Source organism: Gymnogyps californianus, chromosome 2 (assembly GCF_018139145.2).
Source record: "Gymnogyps californianus isolate 813 chromosome 2, ASM1813914v2, whole genome shotgun sequence".
Classification (NCBI taxonomy): domain Eukaryota; kingdom Metazoa; phylum Chordata; class Aves; order Accipitriformes; family Cathartidae; genus Gymnogyps; species Gymnogyps californianus.
The window spans coordinates 23192785-23212121 of record NC_059472.1 but is presented as its reverse complement, the minus strand read 5'-3'; the positions used below and the strand labels follow the sequence as shown (position 1 = coordinate 23212121).

At 41.4% G+C, this 19337-nt stretch overlaps 1 protein-coding gene across 2 annotated transcripts; it reads right to left on the bottom strand.

The window, feature by feature from the left end:
• Positions 1-916: 916 nt before the first annotated feature.
• On the bottom strand, positions 917-17506 carry PABPC1 (poly(A) binding protein cytoplasmic 1). 2 transcript variants are annotated; one of them, XM_050915752.1, is made up of 16 exons: positions 16800-17506; positions 11734-11927; positions 11516-11631; positions 9473-9612; positions 8044-8138; positions 6335-6472; positions 6143-6238; positions 5411-5683; positions 5130-5223; positions 4828-4938; positions 4413-4415; positions 3870-4024; positions 3340-3424; positions 3022-3152; positions 2624-2719; positions 917-1357 (listed from the first exon to the last, which is right to left on the bottom strand). In XM_050915752.1, exons 1-15 carry the CDS (start codon positions 16990-16992, stop codon positions 2627-2629), a joined length of 1917 nt encoding a protein of 638 aa, XP_050771709.1. In that variant the 5' UTR covers positions 16993-17506; the 3' UTR covers positions 917-1357; positions 2624-2626. The 2 variants fall into 2 exon arrangements, with proteins under 2 accessions (XP_050771709.1, XP_050771708.1); XM_050915751.1 differs by lacking the exon at positions 4413-4415 and having other exon boundaries at positions 16800-17505.
• Positions 17507-19337: the final 1831 nt, after the last annotated feature.

Here is a 19337-nt window from a genome sequence, read left to right as displayed (position 1 = left end):
CAAATCTGCTGATTTAAAGCACCCTAACTGTATTCTTTTTCAGTAATAATTCAATAATTTAGTTACCAAAGAGCTAGCCGAGACTTTCAAAGTTGCCTCTGACAAGGATTTGTTCAGCACATTAAAAAACCCCAAATGTACCAAAGCTAAAATTAAACCAATTGGTCTCTTACTAACAGGGTGGGGGGAGCTAATGGTAGCCATTCACTTGTTATGGAACACAGCATTAGAAATATCTGATTCGGAGGATTAAGCAGTCCTGTCTGCAGAAGGATTTTTACTGCTTAAAAAGCATGATCTTTTGGTTACTATGCATTTAATTTTTAATACACTACGACCTGAAGCCTCAGCTTTTTTGTTCTAGGAATGCCTTGTGTTCATATGTTCACAATAACAGAATTTTGCACAGTGTTTGCACCACTATTGCAGCCAATCCTTGCTCATTCACCTATATCCATGCTACTCTGTCTCCATCTCAGGGTTCATTAGCCATCTAAAGACACAGCCGGAGACCTATGTAGAGGTTGTTCCTTCCACCAAAACCTGTGAGAATGAGCACCACATGCAGGTGGTCAAATGGGATCATGTGTTGGTATGTTACACAATTCCAACACAGGCCTTTTATAAGAACATTTCTTAGTCATCATCTCAAGGTAGGGTATTTAAAGGTCCATTTCTAATGAGACAATGACAAGAGCTCAGTCATCATACTACTAAGGGTTTAAAACCCAGATATGGATCTAGCTGCTCTTTTGATTTGTTTTAATGCCTAAGTTTGTATTATCAGCAACAGGTGGCTAAATGTAGGCTAATCTTCTCTAGAAACTGCTAAAACATAGAGTGGGATCCTAACTTGGCATTCTGAATGACCACCTTATCAGAAGTACACTGTACAAAAGAAACCATCACAAGTAAATCAGTGTTTAAGGAATTTTTATTAAACCAAGAATTTTATAATCCAAATTACGTTTCTTTGCTCAGCTATCAATTCTCACTGTCAACTAAAACAGTGGTGATATTCTGAGTTTTTCCACAGTAAAGAATTACAAAATTAAAGAAAGGAATGCTTTAAATTTTTGTACTGTGCTGAAAATTCTTTTCCCCCGGGTTTATAAAACATTAATTTGTATTTTTTATTTTACTATTTTTTTTTAAATTTTAAATCAATAAGTAATCTAGGACTAGCATTTGTTTTGCTAGCCCCGGCGTTGCTCTGTACATAAGCTTCAAAGTTTCCTTTCCTTTTTTTATTTATTTTATATTTTGCAATGTTTTTCTCAATATTTAATAGTTTTTCCATGTTTAGATTTTTTTTTCTTCGGTGAAGCGAAGTTCTAGATTGTAGTCCCGGATCTTTCTGCAAACAAAAACAATGTTGTTAGGTTTTAAAATCAAAGCAGCACCTTATGTTTTCTGACATGCTTTCTGCAACTGTAAGCCTGACAGCACTTTGGGCTTTCACAGTATCAGTCATGCCGAAGTTCTTTACAAGCAGTGTATCAGAGGTATCCCCCACTTTATAGAGACATGGAAGTAAAGTATCCCAAGTCTGTGATACTTGGTAAGACAAAACTGAGTCTGGAACTAAACAGTACTCTGCACAGCATGGCCTTGGACAATGGCTATGTGCAGTAATTTGTTACTGTAACTAACTTCACTGCAGGTAACCTCTACTCTTAAGGCCAGCGTATCAAGGTTCATCAAATAACTACACTAGCAACATTTTCAATTTCCAATTACTAAAACATCATGGAGCATACGGCGTAATGGTCTCAAAGTTTGGGCATCTTAGTTTAGGACAGGCAACTTATTCAGCACGTGTTTGTCTCCAGCGTGAAAGTGTCACTAGCAAAAAAAATGCGGAAAAAGAAAGAAGTGTGGAAAAAAACATGACTCAAATTCTGCCTCCAAAAGGAAAGTTGCAGAAATGAAAAGACCAGGAAAAAAGAAAATTTTAAGTGATCAAATGTTAAAGCAGGCATCTTCAACTGATAGCTATAAATGTGGAAAGTTCATAGACAGGCAAAACCTAACTAGACTGAACAGACTCCTGTATCATCCTCAACTCCACAACATTTTCCCCCCTTTCAAAACTGTAGAGATACCACCTTTTGCCTCTTACTGTCATGCAAAATTAAGATACTAACCCCACAGAAGGCAGTAAAGAAAATCAGTATTTTAATTGACATTAAGGTTAAATTCACCAAAAAGTGAAGTCAAGACAGTATGTAGTTTAGTTTTCAATTACTGTATAACTTTAGATTCTGTATCGTTTTAAGCTTACTTCAATTCCACAAGTTCCTCTTGAACAACAGCATGAATAGTAGTTTGACAGAACTGCACATTTTTGCACACACGCCTAGAACTAACTTCAGCTAAATAAGCTGTTAAAGACAATGCTTTAATTCCAGCTAAACATGCAAGACAAAATGTCAGTAGCATTTGCTAACCAAGAGCTACAGAACCGGACGACAGGCTTGAGCACAAAATTTCTTTACAACTGTGACCACAGCTGCCATTTTCTGTGGCTGCAAATGATACAGAGCCTGGAAGTGTGCTGCTTATAAGGCCATGGACTATTGCCCCAGTCAACCTATAAAAGTACAGTGCTTGGAAAACTTACTTATTAAACACTTGGAACCCCAGTGGGATTGTTAACTGCCTTTTGAGCAGCCTCTTTAGCTTGGTGGGCTTGTAGTACGGCTACAGCTTCATCAACCTGTTAAGTAAAAAAGAAAAATTAATAAAGGGAAGCTTAGTAATTTCTGTACATTTAAGTTAATGAAACAGTTTAAATTATACATACAAACATTGCCTGCATTGTTAAAAAGAAAACGATAACATTACAGTTCCAGTTCATGCTAATGTAAGTCACTGCCAGTCTCTGAAAGAGGATACTCTAACTTCTTGCCCTGGGCCGCTGTTGCATTGCTGCTACTCCACTGTGCCAGCATAAACACCTGTTAAATCAGTGTAGACTTAACTGCTGATAAAACTAGTGTAAGGCAAAAATCCACCTACCTTCGAACGAAGAGACTCAGGAGACTCGAGCATGTGGAGGAGTTCAGAGTTGTCAATCTCCAACAACATACCAGTGATCTTACCCGCCAGAGTAGGGTGCATGCTTTGAATGAGAGGAAATAGACGTTCACCTAGAGAGAAAAAAGTCAATCAGAATGACAAATCTCATCTGACAAACACAGCCTAGATTTAAGGGAAAAGGGAAACAAACATCTGTTTCTACTGCTAAAACCATTTATTCTGCATTTTAAGATTGATAAAAGAGTACTTTGACTGTCCTTCTGCTACAAGGCATAGAGAAAGGTATCACGTACATACCTAACATCTGCTTTTGTTCCTGTGGAGGGGCAGAAGCCAACATAGAAGCAGTCAAGGGTTCCTGACCTTGCACATGGACAGCAGGCTGCAAATTAATTTAAAACCATTTCAAAATTACATTCTAGTTCATAGTTAGGTGCAGCTTCAAACATCCAATGTTCCACAACTCAGCATAAACAATGCCTACACTGTCAGAAACATGGAAGAAATTACAACTAAGTCAATTTAATCAAATAGAGCTGGTTAGAGCTGAGTGATGGTAGACATCAGTATCAACCACTTTATTGTGGAACAAACACAAGGAGAATTCAGGCTAAGGTATCAAGCAACTGGAAAATACGAAGTAACACAGGATCACATCCTGTCCCAGGTGAACTTGAAATACACTTAAAGCCCCAAGGCTATAACTCTGCTGCCACAGTGCAGAGCCTGAATTCTAGAACAAAGACAACTCATAATCATAAGCACCCCCCTCCTTCCTCTGCAAAAAACACCAGCAAAAGCACGGACCAGTTCCTAAAATTACATACCTGCTGCATAGCAACCTGTGGCTGTGTATTAAGATGCTGCTGAGGATTACGAACACCTGCAGCATATTTGTATTGTGGTACTGTGCGTACAGCAGGAGTAGCTGCAGTAGCTGCTGCTGCAGGACGTGGACCCATTGTTTGTGTTGATGTATTAGCTGAAAAAATAACATAATTCCATATGTGAATAATTCGGGTTTTTATTTAGCCTACACTGTACAAGTCAAAAAAACCAAACCAGCCCAAATGGAATACCTAATTTAGGTATTTTATTATAGATTCATCTCAGTAATACTGCCAACTGTCACATCACTGGTCATACCCGAAGGTTCAAAGCTTGAAATTTACTGGATGTTGCTTTCCAGTAACTTCACTAATGAATTACTTTTCTTACATGCTACTGAAAAAAGATCTGTGAGAAAACACTCACTTTATTAATTTGATTTCATTCTAACCTCAAAGGACACTTGATTTCCTGAGCACATTATGTCAACAGTCATCCTAAAAAAAGATACTTTCATGAAGTAGATAGCTAAAAAATACTACTGCCTAATACATTCTGAGAGAATTAAGACTCCATTACAATCAATTCTGGTTCAATTCAGTGGTGTGCAGATTCTGCATACGTGACACTGGCTCACAGTATTCTCTGACAAAATAGTAAGACCTAAAATTCATGTTTAGAAATGGCAGAAGCTGTCATACAGTATTATTAAAATGCACACTAAAAGAAATACTTCATGCTAAAGAAATGGGACCATGGCAGGAGTCTTTACTGGGACAGTATTTAAAGCAACTACTAGAAGGTGACACTAGCTTACTCATTTAGTAAGAGCCAGAAAAGGAGGGAAGTGTTACCACATGTGATATTGAACTTACGAATGCTTTCGAGAGATCATTCTGAATCAGCAAAATTAAAAAAAGAAGTCTAATACTTAAAGTTTGCATAAATGAAACTCACCAACACGTTGTGTTGACATGACTCGTGGAACCTGTGAAGAAGCTGGTCTCATGGTACTAAATGGTGGTCTGGGTGCTGCTGGGCGGATAGCACCAGGCATGTTTTGGAATGCTATGTTTTAGAGAAAATACATTAACTTACATACTGAAACACTGAATGGTGAAAAGAGTGCAGAAGTAATACCACTAACATGACAAAGAGAAGACTGATACTGTAATGCCGTGAAAATTTATTTAAAAGTGCAAAGGTAAACGTTACGGAGTTTACCGCAACCACTGGAAAGAGGTAAAGAAGTGACTTACGATGAGGTCTGGCACCCTGAGCAGTCCAGCGAGGACTAGGTCTAGCAAGTTGAGCGAGTTGATTAGTAGGATAGTATGCAGCACGGTTCTGAGTCTGTCAAATACAAAAACATTGTGTAACTTTGTTGTCTTTGAAGGGCATGCTGAACAGTTCATCACCTTTCTGCTATGAAATTAGAATGCTGAAATTATGGACACATGCTAACAGTTACATTTACTGTTAAATCTAAACAGATTTTATACACATTACAAAACATTCAGTTACTCATCTCTATACGTACCTGTGGGATAGCTGCCATGAAGTAACCTGAAGGAGGTGCTGGTTGGTAAGGGTTGATTACGGGATTAGGTACTGCTCTTACACTTGCCATTCTCTGCATATACTGGTTGGTGAGATGAGCTTGGCGCTCTTCTTTACGCTGGGCTAGAGCTACATATAATGGTTTAGTAGCCACAATTCTACCGTTCATTTCTGTGACAGCTTTGGTGGCTTCTTCTGGTGATGAAAAGCATACAAATCCAAATCCTTTGCTGCGGCCACCTTCCATCATCACCTGTCAGTACAAAATTTAGTTGTAAAACAAGAGAATGTCGTATCTACTCAACTCGCATGAGTTTCTTTTTTCAGCTTACTAGAAGTGAGACCACAGGTTTGTTTTACTGAATTGATTTATAAAAAGGAATATAAATGCTTAATTAATAGCTAACTGTTTACTGAATACAGACAAAAATCTCAGTGAAGTAATAATGAGTACATTATTGCACTGAAAAGATGTCCTTTTTCTCACATTAATATCAGTACTCAGTTTATTTCAAGAAAGGATGATCCTATGCGTTTAACCTAAGATGTACAATACTCAAGAAAGCAGATGTCCACGTATGTAGTATATAGTAGCAGTGATAAGTGACTGGGTCACATCTGTTAGTCAATGAAACAAATCACTCTTCCTTGGTGAAGGATCACTGTTCATCTTCAGAGAAAGGACAAGCACGATCTATAAACTTTACTTTACCTTTGCACTAGTGATTGTACCAAACGGGGAGAATTCTTTTCGAAGACGCTCATCATCAATCCCATCATCAAGATTTTTCACATAAAGGTTTACACCCTAAAAAAAAAGGGAAGTTATTTTTGAAAGCAAATGGTCTGTGTAAATCTAAAAATATCATAGAATAAAGTTAGTCCTCTTGAATTGAAACTGAACCTGGTATCTGGTGATCCTGTCCTGCTTCATTTGTTCAAACTTGCGCTTCAGCTCCGTTTGTCTTTCCACCTTTTTCTGAGCCCGGCCAACATAGATTTGTTTCCCGTTGAGCTCTTTCCCATTCATCTCATCTACAGCCTTCATTAATAAACAAGAGGTTAGCAGTGCCTTGTATTCCAGTGTTTTTCAGGCATACAAAAATAAAATTTAACTCAAATATAAAAAGTTACATAAGGATTCTAGAAAAAGAGCCAATCCATGTAAAATATCACTAACTGAAACAAAATACCCCAAGATTTCCCTGCTTAAAGTAAAATGGAAATTGCTTTCTGAGTGTGCTTCTGTCCAGTTAAAGAAAAGTCACAAGGGATGCAAAAAACTTTTCTTATATGAAGTTGGAAAAGGGGGGAAAAAAAAAAAAAAAAAAATCAAGTCACATAATGAAGAACAGCCTTATCTTGCCAAAGGCAGAGAAAAGAAAGCAAATTAAGTTGAAAAGCTCTAATTCACACACCTGATATCTGCTTTTAAAAGTAACATCTGAAACTGTAATATCTACCAGATTTTCTTATACTGTATGTTAAGCTACAGCTGGCATATATGGCTTTTTTTTTTAAATTTTTAATCTTTCATTAAGGAAATACTTAAAGAGTATGAAAATATGAACTTTTTTCCTTTATACTTTTTTGAGTTACAACTATTAAGATGTGAAAACTCTGGCACAGATTTGTTCAATTAACTTAAAACCAGAAGTCACCAGTTTAGTGTATGCCTTCATGATCAATGCCATTAAACACATTTACTGAGATATTAGAATTTTGTGTTATTTAGAACACACAAAATGTGATTCTGACTACTGTAAGAGAAACAATTCATCAATGAGTGTATGCAAGACTGAACAATGTAGATGTAAGACAGACAGGATTTGTTCTAATCTCTTGCTTGTACACTTGCAGAACTGACAAATCACCAAAATGCCTTTTGAAAAGCAAACTTCGTTTGTTGCCCTGATTTGTTCTGTGCCGAGTTTTTCTCCTGATGCTATGTCCCTACTGCCACAGTCAACTGACACATCAAAGCAACCAGCTGACAAAGAATTAAGTTATACAGCATACTAGCATGTTATAGACACATACACAAATTAAAAGGACTCTTCTCCCAAAGTTACTCTTCAGAGTAAAAGCAACATCACAGGGCTCCATGACTATTTTCTTATGGCTGTGCCAAACATGCTCCATAAAACTAACAGCTTTCCTGCTGACTTTGCAGTGCTGAAGTTCGAAAACACAATCCTTTCTGCCTTGCACAAACGTTTTGTGCAACCAAATTGGATCCAATGATTCATCTGGGTTTTGCAGAGATGTAATAATTTACTATGCTTGTATGTTGCCCAGCATGGAGGAGTCCAAATCTCATCGAGACTTTTAAGCCCAACCACAACATGTTATTAAATTATGCAAGATTCTCAATTTCTACACTAGGTCCAGCTGTCTCAGAGTATCTTGACATAATAGGCTCCTCAAATCAACTGACATTCACTCATAAGAAAGCATTCTAAATGACAGAAACTATGCTAAGTCATTTAGGAAGAAGACACCTGTTTTTGCAGTGTCCTTGACCAATGAATTCACAAGATTTCAAATCACTCAATGAAACATATTATTTGGGTCTCAGTTATAGAATTCCTAAAACGAAGTCCAAAAGCTTACTTTTTGGGCATCTTCATGTCTTTCAAAACTAACAAAGCCAAAGCCTTTGGATTTTCCACTCTCATCGGTCATAACTTTCACACTTAGGGCAGGACCTAAAAAGAGAACAAAATACTTATGCTTCGTATACAGAGTGTATTCTCTTCCCATTTTGAACATCCTGTTTAGAAGTCTTAATATTTAGTTTGTTTCACTTGTATTACAAAGGACTCCTGCACCAATAATAGTACCTAGTAAACATCACCCATTAATATAAAATTGCTAATTTGCCCCAATGATGAACTTAGCCATTATGGCTGAAGCCTGCCATGCCGAATTTCTTTCCTACTGTATTTTCAATGAAAATGGGGTAGGAATTTCACCTCAAAGTGAATGAAATGGCTTTTCTCATTAAAAATTATGACATTTAAAAAGCATTAGTGCTTCCATCCCTTGAAACATGCACTGAAAGCTGGAGAGGAGGCCTTCCCATTAGGTATGTGCTTCACTATTTGTCCCAGTGAAAGGCCATTCCAGTTCAGCAATTCCAAATCTTTGAAAAATTGCAGTTCACAGACTCAGTTGAGACAGATATTAACAGCTAAATTCGCTACCGTTTCAACCACAGATACTTCAATAGTGGAAAGGAATTTTCTGTAAATGCTGCTTAGGGCTGCTATAGAATATCTCATATACAAGGCTTTGTCTTGCTTTACATGACATCCACTGGAGAACAGCAAAAGCATGGAGGAAAGAAAATACAAAAAAAATAAGCTGAGTCTGAAAATAAAATAGGTGTGCCCTATAAACCAGTATAAGAATCTGTAACTGAATTAAGGAGTTTGCCATTTCCTATTTCGATGGTGACACAACATATACATTACTAGATCATGATCATATGCCTGCCATAATTTTGCCCTGTGCATAACTGAGGATCAAGACAGAACCAAACAGCCTGCCAATGGAAAAGTTCCTTATAATTTCATATTAGGTCAACCACCACAATGCAACTGAATAATCAAAGCAGAGATACTCTGAGTAAAGATAAGCCTGCAGGTCAATGAAAGCAATAGCAAACTCATTTGTCATGTATCCTGTAATGAATTCATAACATCAATCTGTACTAAAACAGAAAATACTTCTATTTGCAACTTAAAAAATTTGCAAAACCAATTCAAAAGACTATTTAGACACATTATTTTCAGATTATCGGAAACAATTCTGATGGCAGGATTATATATGCTATTCTGCCTATTTAAAATTCTGCAGTGGTTATCACTGCACTTTGAATCTGAAATTGGAATTAAGTACCAACTTTTCAGTACATTTTTTTAAATCAACATCAGACAGCCAGCTGATTCCTTGTATTGTAAGGCACTGTACAGATAACATATAAGAAGTAAGCTGAAGTTCACTTGTGTTTATATAAACTTAAAGTTTAAGACATTACCAAACTTGCCAAAGAGTTCCTTAAGTCTCTCATCATCCATGTCTTCTCCAAAATTCTTGATGTAAACATTGGTGAATTCCTTTGCTCTGGCTCCAAGCTCTGCCTCACGTTCCTTGCGGGATTTAAACCTTCCAACAAATCTAGTTGCAAGAGAACAGAATAGTGCAGATTAAAGCAAGTCTGTCAAGGTTTAAAAATTTAATTTAATCCTCTGGTATCATATTTTATTCTTAATCAGTCTCATCGTTCATTATAGGCATGAAATTCTTTAGATAAAATATTCACAATAAAACTCCATCAGAAAAACAATTTCACTATCCTTTGCTACAGTGTGCTTATCACAGTTACTAGCATAGAAATGCTTTCAAGCCACTGGTGAGATTGTTCACTCTTATAAAACAGACTTTGACAACAGGAGCTGGACAATGGGAAAGAGTACTAAGTAAAGTGGCTAAACAAAAATTCTAGATATCACCATAATCCATCTGCCATACTAAAAACTTGGCAGCCTTAAAGCAGTTACCATTCTCCGATACAGTTTCTAAGCAAAGGATATTTAACTAACATCCCCCACTCCCTCACACACCTTTCCAGCCTATATCAAAGCAAGACTTTTTGTTTGGTTTGGTTTGTTGTTTTTTTGTTTGGTTGGTTTTTTTAATAGGCATAGAGAAATAAATAGTTCAACTTGCTCTTTAGTCAAATACCATTGCAAATTGGCTGGGAACACCAAAGGTCAGTTCATACCGTCAGAGAAAGAACAGAAGCTGAACACAACACTCTGCAACCCAAGGAACTGCTCTAGTACAGATGTTACATGGCTAACACTGATTTCTGATTGTAGTAGACTTTTGCTCTCAAATTTTATTGTACTGTCCACCTTTATAGTTCCAAATCTGACAAATCCAATAAAGTAGCATACAGTAACTCAACTTTTTCTTAAACTTTGACAACTTCACCTGATTTATAGTAACCAAGGATGGTAAGAATGATAGTGCAACGTGTTCAGCAGATTGGATAGTGAGTGAAGTACTTTAATTCACTTTTAAAAGCCTAGCCTGAATAGAAATTCAAAGCAAAATTAACTCTCATGATGTATTTTACCAAACAAAGTTTAAGTAAATCATGTGTTTTTATGACTACACGCTGACCTTTTTTTACTAATTTAAAAAGGTTGTATAAAGACAGAAGCTGAGTAAAAATATCCACAATATGCCAGTCAAGCACAGAACAAGCAGCAAAACTAAGGTTTCAAAATATATGTTCTCCCTGTATGTGGCTTGATCCATCCATCTCCTACATGTAAAAATAACCCATGATGGTAAGCTGATGCTGATTTCTGTTATCCTTTTTCCAAACCCTCTCAAGTATTTACAGAGCTATTCTTTTGCAACTATACCAAATAACATAATGATCCCTTAGGCATAGCTGTGAAGCACACTCACCACCCCCCAAGCCTAGATATCACTAACCAAGTAGCCAAACAACTTTTTTTTCCTACAGTATAGAACAATGATAATGTTTAAAACATTATGTTTCTTTAAGTTTTATTTTCTACTCCTATTTCCTAGATATGCCTATTAACAGACATTCATATAAAAACATCAGTGTAATCTGACCACTATTCAGGACTGAGTAACTCTAGAGCTTTAAGTTTCATCCAAAAAATGGATGACGTACCTATCTCACAACTCTTATAAAGGAAGTATTATTCAGAATACCCGATGGACTGCATTTTATCTCAGACCAGTAAGATCAGAAAACCAGAGAAGTTCCCAAATCCTCATTACAACATTGGCTTGTAAGACAACTAATACAACAGTTTTTTCCCTAGAGTCCATTATTAGCCTTTTCTGAACTTATTCTGCCTTTAGAATAGGCAGGTGATACAATTCATAGTATTCCTAGCACTAAAACTCTAAATCCTCTTTAAAATCATAAATTTTTAGAACAACCTGTCTTTTCTAGGTGAACTTTAAATATTTGTCCGCTGTAAAATGAATTTCAGTCTGTTGATCCCCAACTACATATTTATGTACTTACACTTTGCGGTCATTAAGCAGCATACCATTCATTTTTTCAATAGCTCTTTCTGCAGCTTCTTGTGTCTCAAAATGTACAAATCCATAACCCTTGGATCCATTTTCATCACATACCACCTATTAAAGAAAAACCCTGTTGTAATACCCATGGAATGTTTCCAGCGTAAATTGAGTTTTTCTGTGTCAACCCATTAAACACACCGATAATGTTCCACTAACCTTACAAGACAGGATGTTTCCAAAAGCAGAAAATGTGTCATACAAAGCTTTGTTATCAATTGATTTGTCCAAGTTTTTGATGAAGATGTTTCCTACACCGCTTTTGCGTAGAGATGGATCGCGCTGAGACCACATGATGCGCACTGGTTTGCCTTTAATGACATCAAAGTTCATTGTATCCAAAGCTCGTTCAGCTGGAAAAACATAATGGAATTAGTAGGACACACTAAAGTTATCTTAATAAGCATACAAATAGCATTTGAAGTAAAATTCTTCATAAAATTTTTACTTTTTTAAGTCCAGCACCACCAACAAGATGCAAACCCAAACCTCCAATGTAAATAAACCCCACTGTTTTATGTAATTAAAAACTGGCAAAACCTCCTCAGCAAAAGCTGCACTTAGGAGTCCGGAAGGAGCACAAGTCAGCTGAACAAGCTGTAGAAATCCCAGTAGCCTAAAGGTTTGGACCCCACTATGAAAAGATGAGTGATGGCAATTACGACCTATTCCACAGGAAGAAAAACTTTAATATTTGTGAAAATCAGCTGGCCACTCCCACATCATGTAGATGTATATTGTATCAATAAAAATGCTTTTAGAGGTACAGCCTGCACCTATATGAGGCCTTTTGCCAACATTAACAGAAGAACTCCTAAATCACCAATACCCCATAACTGACGAAATTTCTTTGCCAGGTAGAGTTCAAGCCTGGTTCAGGCAGCTGTTCCACACAACTCCTTCCTTAGTGACAAAAAAGATCTGTGATGGACTTCCGGGCAGGGGACAGTTCAAAGAGATTTAAGACGAGCACTTAATTTTGAAAATGTGTAATTATATATATATTAAAAGCTCATGATGAAATACATACAAGCTCAACGAAGGAGCAGGCATTAAAACAGCAAAATGAAGTAATGTAAACCAGGTTTTGTTACTCCAATGGAGCAGTTTTTCCAGTAGAACTCCATAACTAACTTTTCAAAGCCTGAATTTAAGATCTCAGTGTATTTAGATAGGGAAGTATCAAGACTTCTTCAGTTTTCATACATCCCTTCAAAAATCAAGACATGTCTGATGTTTTAAGTCAACAAGGTATTTAAGCAAGAAAGAGCAACAGTTCTCAAGTATGGCAGACATATTTTATGATCTCCTACATTAGCTCCTTTTTGTTGTTGTCCCTGTGTGTCTGCAGTAACACTGAAAAAGGTCCCAATAAATACCTGAAGTCACACCCATCGGTACTAACTCACTTCACTGCATTTTGCATATAGCAGAACAATGTGATGTTAACAAGACTGAAATCAGTTTAGTATTAGTTTAAAAACAGTAACCATGTCAGTTAATTGCTTTTCTTAGGAGAAGGACCAAGGGCCAATCACATTGTGAAAACCCTTATGTTTTTGTTCTTTAAATGCTGCTTTTATCTTTAGCTATGTTGTTGGATATCATGGCCAAAGAAAATTTGCAATCAGCCTCTGGTTCAGCTGGTACACCATGTTTTACGTCCTTTCTTGCCACGTTTTCAGATTACAAGTGATTCAGGGAAAACGATCCTCAAAAAGACATCTGTAGAAGTTTACGGGACAGACATCTAACATTTTCTTGTTTAAAAAAATCATCTATTTATACTATTACCATATTTACATGACAGTAGCAAGTCAACAACTGATTTAAGCTGAAGCAAAAAAATTATAAGCATTGCCAGTCTTCTAAAGAAGTTAACAAAGCTTTCACAAACTTGAATATAAATTAAGCAGGAGAGAAAAGACAACCTAGATACTGATAATGAGAAACAAAAAGCATTGGAAGGCTTTACATTACAAAAGAAAAAAAAAGAAAAGGAAAAAAAAAAGATGGCCAAAATAATAAGAACTATGGGTATCAGACTGGCCACAGTAGAAACATCTAACACTTCGGTATTGCCCTGGAAGTCATTAGAATTATTACTGCCAGCACCAGCAAAAGTGCCAGCAACAAACAGTTCATTATTTCCAGAAGTAGTAACAGGGCTTCCTTTACTAGAAAAGAGGCTTTTCTAATTCATGTTAATTGCTTCTAGAATAATCCTGATACTCCTCAAAAATGTGTGTTCCTGGACACATTTCCCCAACATCTGACTCAAAGTGGATCCATACTAGCCTTCGCAAACATTATCACTCTCAACTAACAGTGAGCATGTATCTTAGACCAATGCAATTTCTCCACAAAGACAAGGACAGCACGGAAACTCTCAACAGCTCTTCTCATCTCTTCTATGGAGCAGAAGTACAAAAAATTTGAAGATTTCTGCTTAACCAACACCACATTGTCATTCCACAGTAGATTTTAAAACATTACTAGAATACATCTGCAACCAGGTACAAGCTACTCATTAAAATTCACAACTAGTTACACTGGCTTACTTTCATTACATTTCAAAAAGGCTGTGCACTAGTTTGCAGGAGGCAATTCCATTCAGCAGTTAACTTGTTACCAAGTGGACACACCTACCCATGCTGTACTTTTGCTGATTCTGCTGGAGCTTTTATCGAATGAGTCACCAGTTCCCATTTTAGTCGTGAGCAACTGGACAGTCCACTTTAGTAACAATTTCAAAATCACACAGAATATATGCTTAATGCTAAACTGTGCTCAATGTACATAGCAATAGCTATAAAATAATAAACCTCTGGAAACATAACCATTCAAAAAAATCTGAAGGAAGAAGTGCAGTTTCAGATTACTCAAGAGTATTTCTAGTTTAGTGATTAAACAAGATTGACTGGGTTTTACTCCGGACTATGACTCAAATTCAGAAAAGTCACAACTATGAAATGCGTGCATACCTCACAAATGTGTCATCAGGCCTAATTAGTTTTTGGAAGAGCTTTGAGATCCCTAGTTTACAGACAGCTGGTAATGTCAAACACACCTTCAAAGACATTTTTCAAAACCCGAGCTAGTTGTTACTAGCTGTTTAATAAGCACAGCCCGAGACGTAGGTAAGAATTAGGCTAAATGAAGAAAAGGTAGCTAGTTTGGAATCAAAATGAAACCAGTATTACTGTAAGAATAACCATTCATCCTCAGAGCTCCTATTTCAAAGTTTCAGTAAAGGGATAGAATGATCTATGGGAAAAAAAAAAGATCAGCAACTGCTTTCTAGGTATTTGCCAAGAACATAAAATTCTAAAAATGTTGCAAAAGTATAATCACACAATATCATTTAAGTATATTTTAAACAAGTGCTTCCAGATATGTGCCAGATGCAAGTTTGATACAGATGAGAAATACTTTTAGCTGAACTGGACTAGGTGTAGAATAAAATATGTGTGCTTCCCAAAGTCTGAAAAATACTTACAACATTTGGAGTAACAGCATTTTTATAAGAGACACATTCTCAAACTCTGAATGCAAGCACTGCTCAGGTGAAAAAGCTGTATTTGTTTCCACATTTGACAAATGACAAGTCATAAAACATAGGGTTGAACAGGTTGCTCAACTAATGACAAAGTCGGCCCTTACAGAATTCTGTCATTACTAAGGAGGAGAAGCATTTGAATAACCTTCAACTTTTGCCTTGACATTATCATATCACAGTACTGAACTGTGCTAACCCCTTATTTTTCTTTTTGAGAGTAAACTGTACTGCAGGTTTTTATCAAATGAAAGCAAAGTATGTTAAAATAAGCATTCAAATCGTCTCATCCTAAACAATGGCTGAATAAATTAAAAACTCTCTGAAGTGAGAGCTGATAACAGGTGAAATATCTGCCTATTAAAAAGATGAGACACTAACTTTTACTACTTACATACAGATATCATCGGTACACTGAAGTCTGATCTGATAATGGCTAGGTACTAAAGCCAATTTTGAAAGCCAGTTAATCTAATTGCTTGAAAAGTTTGTAATTCAAATCTCTCACTTTCATATGCTTGAAACTAAAACCATTATAATAGAAAGCTGTTTACTTGAAATCAAGTATGTTCTAGCTGGCCAAATTATTTTTTCTTTTATTTGGACTCCACAAAACTTAAAATCCATCACATTTGGTTCTTTTATCGAAACACCCTCCGAATGAACAAGCTGGTTTGCCAAACTTAGCACAAACACGACCAGAACCACACGGAAAGTTTCTTTACTGATATAACTTTAGAGAACCAGGAACACGTTGTGTAAAGCAAGTTTAATAAAAACACAACTTGGGAGACAAAACGTCAGAGAGTTTACTGGAAAGAGAAACGGATCAGAACAGAGCTTGCTACATGAAGAGCAGGCAGAGGAGGCCCAAGTAATTTCATCCCCTCCCTACACGTGACAGACTTGCCATGCTGTTTTAACGTATTACGCTTTGGCCTGTGCTTTGACTGGACGTCTATGAAACTACCAAACCATCCTGGTACGTCCTACTTCCTTCTTTTGGCCTCTTAATCACGCACACACGCCCAGCTCCTGCGTAGTTATTAAAAGGTGCTAATGACTATGATGTTTGCTTCAAGCTAGCCTTCATCTCGGATTCCTGATGCAGCCGCGCACGGACGTGCCAGCCTGTGGAAAAGCCGCCTGCACACCCACGCCCTCCCCGCGGCCCCCGGGAACCGCAGCCGCCGGGCCGGGGCAGCTCCATCAGGCCCCGGGCTTTCGGCGGGGGCGCCCGGGCTCTTCCCCGCCCGTCGCCGAGACCCCGCGTCGGCTCTCGGTTCCCGGCAGCGGGGCGCGGAAGCGCCTCCCCCCCACCCCCCTCCCCGCCACGAGGCGCGGGCGGCCCCAGGCCGCGTGTCAGCCAGCGGCGGCCCCGCCGCAAACTTCCCCCCGCGCGGCGCCAAGTTTGCCCGCGTCCCGGCAACGCCAACGCCGGCCCCGGCAGCGCCCGGGCGGGGAAAATGGATGCGGGGCGGCGGCGGCGGCCGCGGGGGGGGGAGGCGGGGGGGATGGGGTGGAGGGGACGACGACGGCCGCGCCGAGCCCTGGTGGGGGCGGGGGAGAAACATGGCTCCTCCGCCGGCGGCCGCCCCAGCTCTCCCCTCACGCCGCCTCGCCCGCCGACCCCCGCTCCCTCCCCCGCGCCCGGCCCCCGGCCACTCACCGTCGGCGGGCTGCTGGAAGTTGACATAGGCGTAGCCGAGCGACCGGCGGGTGATCATGTCCCTGCAGACGCGGATGGAAAGGATGGGCCCGGCGGGGCTGAACTTCTCGTAGAGCATGGCCTCCGTCACGTCGGGGTGCAGGTCCCCCACGTAGAGGGAGGCCATGGGGTAGCTGGGGGCGCTGGGGTTCATCCTGCCGCCGTCTCCCGGCGCGGGAGGGCAAGGGGGGGGCGCTGACGAGGCGAGGAGGCCGCGGCGGCCCGGCGGTCCGTGAGGGCAGGGGCCGGCGGTGGCGGCGCTGGGGACGAGGCACTCCGGAGGCGGATTCGAAACTTAACGGCTGCGGGAGGCGGATGCGCGGCGGCGGCGGCGGCTAGAAGGGGCGGGAGGGGGGGGTCTGGCTCACTCCGTGCCGGGCCTGGCGAAGGTGGCGGCGGCGGCGGCTGCTGGCCTCGGCGGGGGTCGGGCTCGCTCTGTGTCTCCTCTCGGCTGCGCCGGGTCCGGGGGCTTCGCTTCACCGGGTTATTTTATATCAAACCGGCCGGTTGCAGAAGGTTGACGGGAGGTGGAAGAGGGGAGGATTTTTTTTTAAAGGTTTTTTAGGATTTTTGGATTTTTTTTGGCTTTTTTAATATTTTTAGTAATAAATGGTGCGGCGGGGCCGGGCCGGCGTGTCCGGGTGTCCGGAGCACACGCACTGCGCACACAGCTCCGACGGCGGCCGGGGGACAAGGGGGAGGCCGCCGCCCCGGCCGCTCACTATATATACCCGCCCCGCCCCCACCCGCCCCCACCGCACCGCACGCCACGCACCGACGGCACGCACCGCGCAGGCGCCGCCGCGGGGGAAGGCGGAGAGACGCGCAGCGCCGGCGCCCGGCCGGGGGGACGGCAGCTCTGGCGCATGCGCCGCGGCCGCCGGGGGGGAAACGGCCGGGAGGGAGCGCGCCTGCGCCTCCCGACGTCACCGGGGGCGGTGGAGGCTCGGCGCCAGGGCGCATGCGCGTACGTGAGAGCACATGTGCGCGGCGGGGCGGGGGCAGCGGGGAGCCGGCCGGGTCAAAGGGCGCGTGCGCACTGAGCGGAGCCACGGCGAGCGCGGCAGGGCGGGAGGGGCTAGCGGCCGCGCGCGTGCGCCGCGCCCCCGCCCCGCGCGCCCCTCGGGCCGCCCGTGCGGGTAAGCGGGCGGGCGCGGGCGGCGCTGCCGCCGCCAGTCGCGCGCGCGGGCAAGGAAGGTCGCGTGCCGGCCGGAAAGGCATGGGCCTAGCCAGCCCCGCCGCGCATGCGCGAGAGAGCTGCTTCCGCCGCGGGGCGGGGGTGGGGGAAGGCGTCGCGTCGCGAGGGAGTGGCGCTCCCGCCTCGGGGCGGCGGCGCGTCGGGGCCTCGCGCTGCGGGGGCGGTGCCGCCGCTGTAACGGCGCCTCGGCGTGGTTCGGCCTGCCCGGGCCGGGGAGTCCGTCCCGTCTCCCCCTGTTCCGTGTGAGGGTTGCGGGCTGCCGCACGGCACACGGGCGTCCTCCCTCCCTGTGGCGGCTGTCGGTGCCTCTTGGGGACCCGCCGGTGCTTCCCAGCGCCGTGCCTCTGCTAGAGGCGGCTTAGTCCTCGGGGCCGCAGCCGTGCTGGTGAAAGCCAGCGGGAGCTGTCTGCTGCCGGTGCACAGGCTCGGGTCTCCGTCGGAAGTTTGTTCATTTATTTTTTTCAAGGCTGACTTGGGCGTTAGGTAGCATGCGCTCAGGGGCTTGGTGCGCTTGCACCAGTATTCGAAAGCTTTGTGAGTGTAGCTGCTGCCTTGCGAGGAGCCCCGCGATGCCTTTAATTAACCCCCTGAGCTGTGCGAACCAGAACTACACTTTGTCGGTATTGTGGATTTTGCTCAAGAAGCAGTAAAAGACTGGAGGAAAATTTGAAGCTCCGTCTCCAGGAGGAGGATTGTCAATAGACTGGCAAAGCTGGTTTTAGTGGAAACTGAGCATTTAGGTTCCGCTCTGGTTGTTCCTTAAGTTTAATGTATTTGGTTGCAGCGTTTTGTGTTAAAACATTAAAGTTTTGGTTGTAGATTGAATAGTATCAGGAATGAGCTGGCCATCTTTTTGTAGCTTTAATGTGTGTGTAAGGCATCTGCCATTATTCTGGGCAGTTGGCGGGGGTTTATATAAGGCAATAATGTCCTGTTAGAAGCTTGTCAAATGAGTATTGTGACTTGTGCCATATAAAGAATTTTTCAGAGAGAAGCAATCCTGTGGATTTCAGAAAACCTGTAACAAGCATACTGCTGGGTTATTTTTAGCTAGGTTCTCTAGTCCTAAAAAAATGAAGCCTTTCACAAAAAAGGAAAGTATTTTCCTATCTTTTAGAATTCTGTGGGGGTTTTTTATTACCAACTAATTAAATGTGTTTCAGATTCTCACAAAAGAATAGAATCAAATCAAATGTGCTTCACTCCTGCTATACAAATTAGTACAAATGTAAGGCAAGAAGCCAGATCTTAGATTTGCAGAAGTCTTGGAGATAACAGCTCTTTTATGTCTAATGTAGTTT